This window comes from Daphnia magna, linkage group LG4, assembly GCF_020631705.1.
Source record: "Daphnia magna isolate NIES linkage group LG4, ASM2063170v1.1, whole genome shotgun sequence".
Classification (NCBI taxonomy): domain Eukaryota; kingdom Metazoa; phylum Arthropoda; class Branchiopoda; order Diplostraca; family Daphniidae; genus Daphnia; species Daphnia magna.
Window position 1 is genome coordinate 3227779 of NC_059185.1, and position 13935 is coordinate 3241713.

General features: G+C 42.4%; 1 protein-coding gene and 2 long non-coding RNA genes across 3 annotated transcripts; 1 reads left to right on the plus strand and 2 right to left on the minus strand.

Annotated features, from left to right (window-relative positions):
- The first annotated feature begins 344 nt into the window (after positions 1-344).
- LOC116921683 (DNA nucleotidylexotransferase) lies at positions 345-9408 on the plus strand. Its single transcript, XM_045172315.1, has 10 exons — positions 345-809; positions 871-999; positions 1071-1257; positions 1398-1532; positions 1601-1723; positions 8225-8358; positions 8435-8566; positions 8646-8923; positions 8990-9201; positions 9300-9408. The coding sequence occupies exons 1-10, from the start codon at positions 610-612 to the stop codon at positions 9384-9386; spliced, it is 1617 nt and encodes a 538-aa protein (XP_045028250.1). The 5' UTR covers positions 345-609; the 3' UTR covers positions 9387-9408.
- Positions 945-1758, minus strand: LOC123471242. Its single transcript, XR_006645433.1, has 2 exons — positions 1619-1758; positions 945-1230 (listed from the first exon to the last, which is right to left on the minus strand). It is a non-coding gene; the product is annotated as an uncharacterized LOC123471242 (long non-coding RNA).
- On the minus strand, positions 7041-8190 carry LOC123471240. The gene is made up of 3 exons (XR_006645431.1): positions 7896-8190; positions 7749-7834; positions 7041-7666 (listed from the first exon to the last, which is right to left on the minus strand). It is a non-coding gene; the product is annotated as an uncharacterized LOC123471240 (long non-coding RNA).
- Positions 9409-13935: the final 4527 nt, after the last annotated feature.

A 13935-nucleotide genomic window follows, 5' to 3' on the forward strand; every position in this document is an offset into this window, starting at 1 on the left:
AATATCCTCACCATCCTTCAACATTTGACCGAGGTAAATATACCGGCTCGAAAAATTATTTCCCGCAGTTATGTCCTGAATTTCAGCCCATCTTACAAAATATGCGTATCCCAAAATTCCATATAGGCATATGCGTTAACTAACGACATTGTCGGTCTCCTCCACAAAACTCTATTAGAACAAAGTTTTCTTTCAAAGTAGAGACCGTTTCCCTGACGTCTTTTATAGTTCGTACGTGGTCAACCAACGAAACCTTAATCATCAAAAATGTCTCACAGCCGTTCAGAGTTGTAATCAAATTGTACGTGTGCCATTGCAAAATTAGCATAGATGAACTGTTCCACGTGTGAAAGCAGATGTCCGAGGGAATGGCTGTCAGCTTTTATTAGATTAAATGGGTGGAAGTGCTCAGTTTCCTCTTCAAACTAGTAGAAATTGAATTAAATTTGTATCTTTGTTTCGGAGCGCTTGCCTAGATGGCGTTTTTCTCGGAATTTACGTCCCACATGTGCAGTCGCTTAAAAACAATGTGAAATCCGACGATTCAAAGCTAAAGCATTTCTCCTACATACGTGTGCACCGTTAAATTCTTCCCTTTCAAAGACTAATATGTCCCTTTCCCCTTCAACTAAAAAGAGAAAACAGCATGATGATGCAGATGATCAAGCGGAAAAGATTTTTCCCGCTAAAAGTCCTGAATCGAATAACATAATTATTTACATACATCCAGAGGGTATTGGACCTAAAAGACTGGATATTATGAAGAGTTCCGTCATTAAAAATGGATTTCATTTATCAAATGCCATGACGTGATAAAAAAACTGCATGTAACTGAATCATGATGTATCTTAATTGAGATTATTTTTAAAGGGTTGATGTGACTCACGTAATATCAGAACTACAATCTAGAGAGGATGTTTTGAACAGCAAAGAATTCAAGGAAATTAGAAACTGGAATGGTTATATTGTGGAATCACAATGGCTTGTTCAATGTTCAAAGTTAGAATGCTGCAACTGAATGATATAAAGCTATAAAATGTCATTTTGCTAAACATACTTTTTATTCACAGGTTTCATTCTCTGGTACCAGTGGCTGGCTATCTTCTTCCATCGCTGTCCATCCCTGAATCAACACCAGTTACTATTCCACATGAAGAAACATCGTTGTATCCAGATCCGGACTTTGATTTGAACAAGTTCAATGAATGTGTTGCTGAAAGAAGAGCTGTCCTAGACCACCAGAACAAAGATATAGCAGTAAGCACACCTTACAATAGCTCAGTTTATTTATAACACAATCCTTCAGATGTCTTCATGACTTTCATGTTTAAAATTACCTACAAGATGTGCGAAACATAATGATTTACTCTAATGTAATATTTCCAATAATATTTCAGGAAGCACTTGATTTACTACGGGAATATTGGTCACTATGCCATCAAACTGTTACCGACGAGCGCCGTGCCCTTGCCTTTGCACGAGCAGCGGCAGCAGTAAAATGCTTGCCTTTCAAAGTGACGAACCCACGTCAGGTAAAGAAACTTGAAATCTCTAATATTTTAGCATCCCGTATTTTAATATCTGATTCTGATTGAAACAGTTAAAAGGAATAAAAGACCTTGGTGATGGTCATGCATTGCGCGTCGCCACACAGATCGTTGAATCTGGGCACAGCCAGGAAGTGGAGGAAAAGAGAAACGACAAAAAATTTCTTTCCTTTCAGGTTTGTGTCTTTCGTAACTAATGCCATTGTGACAATAATTACTCTTACTGATAATACCTGATAAGTAATTACTGATTTGAAGACACTTGACTCAGGTAAATTGTTGCTGATTCTCTAGCTTTTATTCAGACTCTGACACAACTTATAATAGCGTCTGCTCACCTTGTGAACAATTGCGAAGAAAGAACATTAACCGAGATCGGCCACCAAGAAGACGCGAACACAGCACCCGGCGGCCTTACACAACTAAAATCAAAAATAGGGGCTTGCGAACTAGTCGGCCCGACCTAGTTAATTGTCCGTCAGGTGGCGGGTCGTGATCCGCAACATCCTCCCCACCGGAATCGCGAGTCCTCCTCGGCGATTCCTTTTCTCTTGCGGGGGTTTCTTCTAGGCGCGGATGCACCTCCTTCTTCTTGGCCAGCCTCGGATTCTCTAGATCCGTCTACGGAAACATTGACGGGCGGATCCAGTCAGTTGAATTTCCAATGGATAAATGGTCTGGAGACCTCGTGTTGTTTCCTTTTCTGAACGAAGACGTAACTTTACAGCTCGTATCTTGCCGTCAAGCCGGGAATCAATTCCGTTATAATGTCCGTAGGCCACGAAACACGCTTGATATTTGGCGTGCCTTCTGGTACGATCCAAAGGTATGGAAGCGGCTTCTTCGTCGAAAGGGCGCGATTGAGCTCGTTGGCATTTTCCACAATGCTTGATGACACTCTTGATGCGTTGTCGAGCACGAATAATCCAGAACCGATTACGGAGATAGGTTAATGTTGATTGAACACCGGTGTGTTTCCGTTTGACATGATGATGGTGGATCAGCAAGTCGACTATTCTCTCATTTGCAGGGAGAAGTATCGGCGGTTCAATAAGTAGATCTCTTAAGGCTGGACCTACTCTACCTGTCACTCGTATCAGTTGTTGTTTTTCGTCCCAAATTGGTCTTAATGTGTCGAGATCGCGTAGCAGTTTCTTGTTGGATTTTCCTTCTTTAAGGGATCCATAAATTTCTGGGAACGCTTTCTGTTGAATAGTCCTTAGAATGAAGTTCTCGGCGGTGCTGATTTCGCAGACAGAGAGGCAATGAATTTCTGCTACTCCGACTGTTTCTATGCCTTACCGGGCGGTAACTTCTTCAGAGTCTGTACATCCAGGCTATTGTTCTCAGTAATCGCAGATAACTGCTACTCTCAAAACCAGTGAATCCAACCAATCTGGCATGTTGAAAACTGCTAGAATTTGCATTCTCTGTTTGGATTTCGTTCGACTTCCATTAATTGTAGGTCATCCGAAGTTGGGTTGTCTTGCTGAGGCCATTCAGACGATTCTGTTTCAGCCAGGAGGGACCTCCCCACCAGGAAAAAGCCTCTGTCAACTTCTTGACGGAGCAACTTCGAGATGCGAAATCCGCTGGGTTGTCTTTTCCAGGACAGTGTTTCCAGTGTTCTGGTTTGAATCTCTTCTGAATTGTCTCTACTCTATTCCGTACGAATAGTTTCCATCGCCCTGGATCTCCTTTGATCCAACCTAACGCCGCCATAGAGTCAGTCCATAGTGTCACTTCCCACTTCACTTTGTCAATTGCGTTTACGATTCGTTCAGCTAAGACACTGCCGAGTTCGGCGCTAAGCAGTTCTAGCCTGGTAGTGAAACTTCGTTTTCGGGAGTGGTGCTGCCCTAGTTTTACAGCAAACAAGTCGGATGAATCCAGGATTTCTTGACTTGGCGTATGCTACAGCTCCGTACGCTTTTGTTGAAGCGTCGCAGAAACATGTAATTCTGAATTACATCTGTCGGTGCTGTTGAGATCATGAGGTATTTGGATTCTGTCTATACCTTTCAAATCTTCCACTATAGCTCTGAATCGACTCTCCGTTTGTGAATTCACATTGTCATCCCATCCGATTTTTCTTGCCACAATTCCTGGAAGAGTAGCTGAACTGTAGTGTTATGGGTCCAATGAATCCAAGGGGTCGAAAAGCTTGGTCGAGATTTTAGCAAACGATCTTTTGTTAGCACTTTTACTTTTGCGGCTGCATCTACGATTACGTCAGACTTGAAATAGAAGCAATCTGTGCTGGTATTCCACCTCACTCCTAGTACTTTTGTGGGTCTAAATTAAGACACGAGTACGAATCGGATGAGTCGTCTGTCAAATTGCTCTGTTGTAGATACTCCGCAGCTGCGGGTCGTTTGTTACCCATTTTCTCAATTCCATCTTTGCCTCTGAAAAAGTTTGAGTACCGTACCGATTACGGTCTTTGCTGCTTCTAATGTAGGCGCATTTGACAAGTAGTCGTCTACATATAGATGCCGTAACATTTGGCGACTGCTTACTGCTAGTTCGCCTTTGTATGACTCGAGGTGTTTCTTTAGGACGGTCCTGAGCACTGCCGGGCTACACGTTAGCCCAAATGGTAGTCTATTCCATTTGTAGGTCTGCAGCGTTCCTGGGACGTTTTCGTCTTCTAAAAGGAACCTTAACGCTTCCGCGTCCTCGTTTAGCAATTTTACCATTAAAAATGCTTGTCGGATATCAGCTGTCCAGGCAATTGGATTTAGCCTAAACGTCAGGATAACATCAAGAATGTCAGGATTCAGATTGGGTCCTTCTTCGAGACAGTCGTTGACGCTGAATCCTGTTTTCGGCTTCGCAGAACCATTGAAAACAGGTCTCACTTTGCTGGTGATTTTGTCTTTACGGACAACTGGGTGATGGGGTAGAATCGTTAGATACCCTTAAAATTGGTGTCTGCTTTAGAGATGAATCTAAGTTTTTTCAGTTTTCTGAACTCAGCTTCGTATGAAGTCTTCATCTCGTTATCCTTCTCCATCCTTTTCATCAGCGCCCTTGCCTGACCTTCTGCCATGGCGTCATTCTTGCTGAGGTATTTTTGTTCCCGTTCCATGGGAGCGGTGCGACATAATGTCCATCTTCGTCTTGTTTGATGGAGTCTGTATAAGATTTCCAGCGATCCGAAAGTGGCACATTTTCTAGTGGATCTAGACTTTCTAATTTCCACCACTTCGCAAAATCAATTTCATCGTTTCTGTTCGAATTCGGGCCTTGCATTGGGTATTGTGGTGTTCCTTCTTTTGCCTTTAGGAGGCCGATCGCCGTAGTGGTGGAAATCGCAACTGTCTCATCCTGCCCAAGTAGTAACCAACCCAATTTGCTTTCGATGGCTCTAATTCCAGTCTTCAAAACGATCTGTTTTGAGCCTAGTACCTTCCAGACTTGATTGGCTCCAATCAAAATGTCTATTGGCAAGGTCCTGCTGTCCCGCTCAAAATTCTATCATCAGCCAACTGTAACCTTGGTTCCAGAGTTCACTGACGAATTCGGTCTTTGTCGATCCAGCAACCTTCCTATTTCGGGTTGCTCAATCGCCTCTAAATCAATTGATTCGGCATCCGGAATTATCCCGCGTAGTCGTAACTTTCTTACACTTCGTTCCTTTTCTGGGTGTAGGTGACCCACTGCCTGAAGTTTCAATTTGATTTTCCCACTTCCCGAAGTCCTAGAGTTTGAGCGAGTTCGCTTCGGATCAGTGTTGCATTTGATCCTTGATCAATGTACGCTATAGCTTGTGCCAACCGTTTGGCCCTTCCACTATAACAGTTGCTGTTTGGACGTACACGCCACCGAATAGGCGTGCTTCTATTGAGAGTGGAGCGTCATCTGCTGCCTTTAACATTGGGGACGCTGCTACCGTAGCTGCACTGTTTTCGCCCGAACTGTCTGATTACAGATGGCTGTATGGTGACCCTGCCACATTTGGCGCAATTGCTTGTCTTCCAACAGGCTCTCACTTGGTGACTCTGTCCGAGGCACCTCCAACACCTTTCTCCTTCCGAACTTGCTCTAGTTTCTTCTCTATTGCGACTTCGCATTTGTACGTGGGGTGTTTGTCTTTGCAGAACAAACATGGTCTTTGATTGTTGTTGAGGTCTTCTTTTTCGATCTTTCGGATGTATTGTTGCAGTTCCTGTCACTGCTAATTCCGCTGCCGTTGGTGTGGATGCAAATGTAACTCGATTTGCTTTTTCAGTAGCCTCTTGCTTAGGTTTTCTTCTCGTTCTTTTCAGTCGAGAACGCATATTCCCAATCTTCTGCTACACTGTCGATGAAGGTAAAGAGATCTTTTAACGTTTTACGGGATCTTCTAGTTTCCCATGCCATCTGAAACTAATCCAAGAGGTAGTTTTCTTGTAATTATCTCTGAAATTGCTTCATTTTGTGCAGAATTCTTTTCCAAGTCGCCAAGATTCAAGGCGTGACCCATTGCTCTGTCGCAACTTCCTCATTGCCTTGTAGTCTTCTACTCGATCTACCCTAGGCAATTCCGTAATTGCGATGTAGTGGTCTGCTCTTGCTGATCTCGGCCTGTTGTATTTCCCATTTAAAATGTCGATTGCCTTGGTGTAATTTTCTTCTGTTAAGTCCAGGTATGATATTGCACCAGCAGCGTCTTCGCTCATGGCATCTTCAATCTGCTGAATTTTTCGATGGGTCGTAGTGATGGATTTTCGTGGATAAGTGTTCGAAAAATCGCCCACCAATCTCTCCATTTGTTTGAATCACCTTCAAATTTGGCTAATTCAATTCTTGGTAGCAGATGAGCAATGCTCATGAAGTTTTGCTGTTGTTGCAGTGCAACTGTATTGGTTGCTTGTACACGTTGCTTGCGCAACGTTTCCTGTTGTTGTCGGAGTTGTCTCCTCTTCATCCGAATTTTGCGAATGTTCAGAGGGTTCTCTTCCGAAGGTGCAGTTGGCCTTCTTCTTTCCAATCGATAACCATTGTATGATGACGGTCTACAAACTCTTCGTGTTTGTCGACATATCTTGCTTGCATCTCGGCGTCTAGTTGGGGTATGACATCTCTATAATGCTTAAGAAGCCTTAGCGCTCTGTCATCAGCTAGTTCGTAAGCTGTTTCTGCTGCTTCAACAAATTGTCTCTGCAAGCTTCATCATAACTTTTCAAATTCTGTGTAATTCCCTTCCAATGTCTCTATTGTTAAGAGCGTTAAAGTCTGCGCCTGTTGCTTTTGTTTGCGGTCGCCATTGTTTGGAATTAGACTGATTTCAGTAATCTACGAATTTGAGAATCGATCTTGAGGAAAGAAATTAAAGTTGTTCAAGGCAGTATTTTAAATTCTGAAAAGCAACAAGAAAATATGCTTGTTGAAAACCAGTCTATTGACGTATTCGTCGAGTTACAAAAATTTGTTTGTTACCACTAGATGGCTAAGATCTTAGTTTAACAAACACGAAGGGAACTTAAAAAAAAAGAAGCCTCTTCTGAGCGAATTCGCTGAGGTTTTTCAAAATTCTCGTTCGTTGATGGACAAGATGAATTCCTCAGATGTGGTCGAACCGCTTTCTTCACTCTCTCCTTTCACTGTCTCCTCTACTTCACTTTCTTCTTGAATGATAGTCTCAGAATCGTTTGTTCTGATCGAAAAATTGGTCTCCACTTCAGTGATGTCTTCAGTTTCTTCTGCACCGACTTCTTGTTCAATAACCTCAGCCTCTCTTCTTCTTTCGTTTTCGAGAAGGCTGCGAACGACCACGTTCCTGGTTGCTAGAGATGTTGACTGCTCTGCAACGGTAGATTGACCACGCGACCTCGGATGGCTTCTAGGTCCTTGGTACCCGTAAAACCTTGCAATCGGAGTGCTTCCGTAGTCTGGTTCACGTGGTGTTGGGTGCTGGAGCACAGCTGGCAAGGGAATCTCTGGATGAATTTGTTCTCTTGGCGTTGGCTCACGAGTCGGTAATCCTCTCAGGAAGTTTAGGTATCTTGACTTAACACACTAACTTAGAACTATCTTGTAACTTAGATTACATTGATACGCTGAGATACTTCATGACTAATTGGAGTTCTTCTCGGGTACATCCCTGGAGTGGCTGAATTCAGCTTTTAGACTAACTTCTTTCAAAAGGGAGTGATAGTTAGGACGACAATACTTAAATAAGTGTAAATTATCAAGTATATTAAAACTAATGCTTACGCAAGGTGCTCAACACTCTTTCTTTGACACGACTGTAGCGTGGCTTGACCTATTAGCAGTGTTACTTAATCGAGTTGTACAGAATTCTGTTTAAAAACTAGTTAGTTTCGAAGGACCATTGACAATAATTACTCTTACTGATAATACCTGATAAGTAATTACTGATTTGAAGACACTTGACTCAGGTAAATTGTTGCTGATTCTCTAGCTTTTATTCAGACTCTGACACAACTTATAATAGCGTCTGCTCTACCTTGTTGAACAATTGCGAAGAAAGAACATTAACCGAGATCGGCCACCAAGAAGACGCTGAACACAGCACCCCTGGCGGCCTTACACATACTATAAATCAAAAATAGTGGGCTTGCGAACTAGTCGGCCCGACCTAGTTAATTGTCCGTCAGGTGGCGGGTCGTGATCCGCAACACATTGCAAGTATTGCATTGTCTCATTTCTATTTCTTTTTATTTTCTCAGATATTTTGTAAAGTCTTTGGAGTAGGTCCTTCTATTGCCAAGAAGTGGTATGCGATGGGTCTACGCACGGCTGAAGACGTAAAGAAACGCTTTGATCAGCTGGACGTCAGCAAAGATAATATGATTTCATACGGTACGCTTCCCTAAAATTAATGTCGACTTTAAACCAACGTTTACAAATGATAATCATTAATTTTCTTTCGTAAAGGAAGTGGCTTTCTACGACGATTTGAATCGACCGCTGCAATTGGTAGAGGCAGAGAACACATACAAGCACATCACAGCTTTAGCCCAGCGTATCTTACCGTCAGTCGTGACTAGCATGATTGGAGGATTTCGCCGGTAAGATGATCAGTTCTTGCCTAAAGTGACATGAAAGCTAAGGATGATGGTCAAATAAATGACGTTGGATATTATTTAGAGGGAAATCTAGTGGTCACGATCTGGACGTGCTGTTTTCGTATCCAGAGCGTGAACATAATGAACACGGCTTAATTGCAGCTGTTCGAGACGAACTGGACAAAAAAGGTCTGGTCGTTTGGTCACGTTATTCGCGCGCGGACGGACCGAGAGGTGTCGAAATCGATTCCAGTCCACTTCCTGCTGGATCGGCAAAAGATCATTTACTAGTGATCATGATTATTTTAAAGTATCCGCTTGATGGTCATTTTGACCAGCTTGAACGGCGTGACTTTTCAAGTATACCACCATATTTATTTTATGATTCTCTTGTGCTACATATTTTTGTTGTTGTTTCCTTGTTAGCTGAAAAGAATCTAGGGCTTTTCCAGTTGGCGGATTCAGCTCGCCCTTGGCGAGCTATACGGGTTGATTTAGTTGGCTCAACGACTACGCAGTATCCCTATGCTCAGATAGGATGGACCGGCAATAAACAGTACAACCGCTGCCTGCGTCAGTACGCGAAAGATGCCTTCAACTACTCCCTGAGCAGCACGGGTCTTTATGACAAGCGACAGGTGGGCAAAATCTTTCTATTCATACCCTCGTCAGAAGTCTAGGAACGGACATATGCGACAGTCATGTCTAATCAGCAATTCTTGGTAACAATTCACAGCACCGTTGGTTACCTGCTCAAACAGAGCGAGACGTTTTCGATCACCTGAAGCTGAGCTATCGCGAGCCTTGGGAACGCAATTTTTAAAGGCTGTTTGTCATATCGGCCTTTAAAAAAAAGGACAAAAACCAGAAGCACATGTGCCTATATCGACGAGAAAGTTCTCATCGTTGTATGGATCTCTCAGGTTTCCCCTAGAATTTTACAATGTTTTCAATTCAGATAATATTTTTCTTTCTGTCAATGACCCCATTTACGCTTGCCAGCAGATGTACGCCAGTTTTGCATTAGCCTGATAGAACGGTCTTTCGAGCCCCCCATTCCACACTAGTCTTTTAGATCGAGCGTCTTTTAATTTTTGTTCAATTCAGACCGTGAAAGCTGGGTCTTGCCGAAATGATTCCAAATGGCCTCAAGATGCGATGGCTTTCTCCTCGAATCGTTTCGATAGTCTCGACTATCCAATTATTACTTAATGCGCGTGCGTCTAGTTCCCAAAGTGGGGTTCGGCGACACATGGTATGTTTCAACATTCCCTAAAATTTAATGTTTGCCCGCACTATAACTTCCTCAATTGCAGGTCCCTTTTCTCTTTCCCGTTGGTCCTTTTTTTTTTCTTTCGCTCTTCTGCTCGCAACTATTATGTTGATTACTATCCACTTCCCCAATCTGAATTACTTTTTTGCAGCGCTTATTAAAAAGTAACAAAGCCTTTCACATCGAACTTCGTGAGTAGCAACGGGCAGTAGGGAGGGGTTTGCGAAAAAAAAAAAAGCACAGTTGCAATAATTAATATTTTTTTTCGGGCTTGTTGAGCAAGTTAACTTCGTCTCCTTCCGCTCCGTGCAACGGTTTTCGCAGAACACCCCGAATTCTCTCGACCGCTCGTGTCCCGTAAAGGGGCGATACACTGCACGGTAGGGCACCTGAAGGGCAACATAATCTTCTCCCCGAGGCGGAACAACCGAAAAATTTGCGGCTTTTAAAGAAAGAGTTTGGTTATTGCATTTAACCGTGACCTTTATGTAGAACAGACAAATGTAGACTCGATGACGTTGCACTTTTAGCGAGTGATTAGTCCCAATCCGAAATTAGCATGCATTGAATGGATCCCTCCCCCCATGGAGCGTTAAGTCGCCTTTCATCAGGCCGATTTAATTTTTATGCCGTCAGTGTTGATTACGCGGATTGTTTGTACGTGATGGAAAGTCTGAGAATGACAAATGGCTTGAGGGACGTCGCTTAGTTTCAAGCTGTTGGTTGTTATTTATCCTTGCGGATGTAAACGAGGAAGAAATATGGCAGTCTCGAGCTGAAATAGCATATGCAGTACCTTCATCTCTCGTTAAAAAAAAAAGAAGCGGACGATTGTCGCATATTTTCCTCTCTTTGCTCGTTACACGGGAGGGAATGTGTGTCGTCCGTCGTCACCGTTCTGGCCGTCTGACTTTCCGAGTAACGCTTGCGTCAACTATTATTATTAAGTACTTTCCTGCCCTGTCCGTTTTCTCCTTAAAAATCGGCCCCGTCATAAACATTTTTTTTTCTTCTCCATTCTTTTTGTTTAAATTTTTTTCTTATCGTAGAATTATTTATAGCGATTATTTGCTTCGTTCTGATTCGTACGGGAGAAGAGCCGATTTCTTTTTCACCTCTGTTTAGTTATGTGCGTGTTATTTATTTTTTTCTTCTTCTTCCTCCTTTTTTTTACTGTCTAATAGAGGCGCTTAAGTGGGTGGCGAAGAATGGGTAGAGGCTTATATTTCTTTTTTATCTGATGCGAAACGACACAGTTCCCCGCTTTTTCTTGTTTTAAATCATTCCTTCTATTTTTAAGAAAATGATAATTCGTCCCAATTTTATCTTTGTTGTTATTTTCTAATAATTAAAAATTAAACCGGTTAAGATATTCGATCGTTTTGGCGAAACATATTAAACGAGAAAATATTCGACCGCTTCTTTCTTACGCAACGCAGGGGAAGTGGCACAATTGGCCGGTGTGTATCGTCCCTTTCGGCCCCACTTAGCGTGTCGTCTTTTTAACCGCAATCTTTTTTCATCAACACGAGAGGTGGAGAAACAAAAGGAAAACTAAGAACCAGAAAGAAAAAAAAAAAAATGTTTTGAATTTTTTTATAAAGCCCGTTACACACATGAGGGGGGAGGGGATGCTCGAGGATGTGGAGCAAGGTACTCTTTCGACTTTTGCGTGTTGTTAACTCTTTTTTTTTCCTCGCACGATCGGCATTTGGCCGGTTGAACTTTACACAAAAGAGGACGAAAGCGTGAACATCTCTCGGAACTCGCGAAAAAATTTAACAAACTGCTGCAAAAATTGGCAGGGTGCATTGTACTATGAAGGAAATAAAGAAAAAGAGCCGCTGACTTGGGTTAACACACGCGAGAGGTGATGGTCGTGCGTTCGATGTTTGCGGTGGAGAAACAGTCATAAATAATGGACTAGGAAAAGAAGAGGAACGAAACGAGAACAGGCGTCGCCCTAATGACCTGAACCGTCTGGGTACCAGCAAACAATTCCGTCCCGACATGAAAACTGAGAAGGAAATGAATTTTGAAAAAAAAAAAGCAGGTGAACTTGGACCAGCAGTTTCGTGTTATTTCCCGAAAAATACTTGCAAAGGGGACGATGGCTGAACCAGAGGACCAACAATTTTTAACGAATGATAACGGAATGGTGCACTGAATCGACTTGTAAAAGCACCTAAATACCATGTCGCGTAATACTTTAAAGAAATTTCGTTTTAGAAATGTTTGTCGTATAATAATTTTTCCTTTTTCTTTTACAGTGAAGAAGAATCATGTACTAATAGAACTACATGTTCAATGACGTGTGTCAAGTAGCCGAAGCAAGAAAAAAGGTTGGCACGATATATTGAGGCTGCAATGTGAGTGACCGACCTGACAGGTCTGGACCAAGTCACGTGTCTACCAACAGAACAGAAGATGTGTGTGTGTGTGTGCGCGCTGCCGACATTGAAGGTATAAACAATATGTTGGAAGGTGTACCACTATATTTTTGTTTTTCAGTCAAATAACAATAACAAAAGAAGGGGGGGGGAGAGGCGGGAGAAAGCGCAAATGCGGTTTGTTGGTCCCGAAGCAAAGGGGTGGAGGGAGGGGGCAGTAGGCGGACCGATGCGCTTTGGCGCAGAAGTAGGCTAAAGTCGACGAAGAAACAAAGACACTGAAGAAGTACATACCTAAATAGAAGGAAGGTGTAGCGAAAAAAAGCGGTGAATTTTATTTTTTTTATTCCCCTCCCCGTTCATTTGTACACAAGGGTAGCACAAACCAAAAGTGGTGGGCCTGTAACTGAACAACAACAAAAAAATTTCGGTATAAATAGTGGCGAGCTGTGGCTGTAAAAGACATCACTTACCAACTACTCTTCCGACGAGTAACATCTCGCAGTCCTTCTCCAAACAACATTTCAAGTGACAACGTTTTTTCTTTGCCAACAACAGTTCTTTCAAGTTATCCTCAAAAATGATGAAATCTATTGTGGTCCTGATGTGCCTGGTTGCCGTCATCTGCGCCGCCTCCGAAGTCGATTTTCTCCGACGACGTAAGTTCTCAAGTTTCCATTCGTTTAACCGAAAGTAAATCAAGCACTTGGGTCGACCTGTAAACGTCCCGTTCTGAAGATGTTAGCATGACTTGACACCTTCTCTTTTCACGCTAGTTAATAGTATTCCTCATGTTGCCCCGTTCAGATTTTTATTTTTATTTTTTAAATAAGAAGAAGAGTAAAAGTTTTTCATCGTCTCATTGTCCCGGCATGTTTTCTAAAAAAAAATCTTGTCAATTTTGGGGATGCCATTTTCTGACTATTGGAAAAGATTTTTTTAAAGAGAGAGAAAGTCTTTGCGTAAGGAATTTAAATGGACGGAACATTATCCGAGTGGGGGGAATGATGCGGAACAAAAAAATCCCGAGCAGCAGCAACAACTTTCACCCCCTCTCTGCATTTAAAACAAAAAAAAAAATTTTTTTTCTTTCCACCATCGAGAGAGTCTGTGGCGGAATCGAAATTTCGCCTCTTCCGCCATAGTTTTCTAGTAGAACGCGTTCACATACGTGATCGCTCATCCACCGCTACGGTTTAACGACGGCAATAAAGATTGCAGTCATCATCTCGCAATTATTTTGCTATCGCGCGCACCGAAGGCGATGAAAGTCGTCGGTCCCGCCCGTTCATTTTTTTTTATTTCTTCGACGGTGAAACTTTTCCGAAGAGAAAGAGAGAGTTTTTTTTTTTTGTATTGGTTTACTACAGACATTTCATTTGTTTACGGTTGTTACATAGATTTGTCATCAAGGTGATTTTCATATTCATTTCGAGTATAGCGCTTTGTTGAGTAATGGTCAGAAGGTCACTGTCGTTCACTTTGTTTATTGTTCAACGTGACATTTCACCGGCTTTCACGAAGAAAGGCATATGCCCTTCGGCTATGTTTGCGCTTGTAATTTTAACATTCTCCGGTTACGTTTCGATCGGCATCGGGGTCATCAAATCAAACAAAGACTTCCTCTTGTCAAAACATTTGTCTCCCCATTCTATTTTTGATATCTTTTTGTGATTCATTTTCATCGTGTTGCTTACGTAATTTTATAG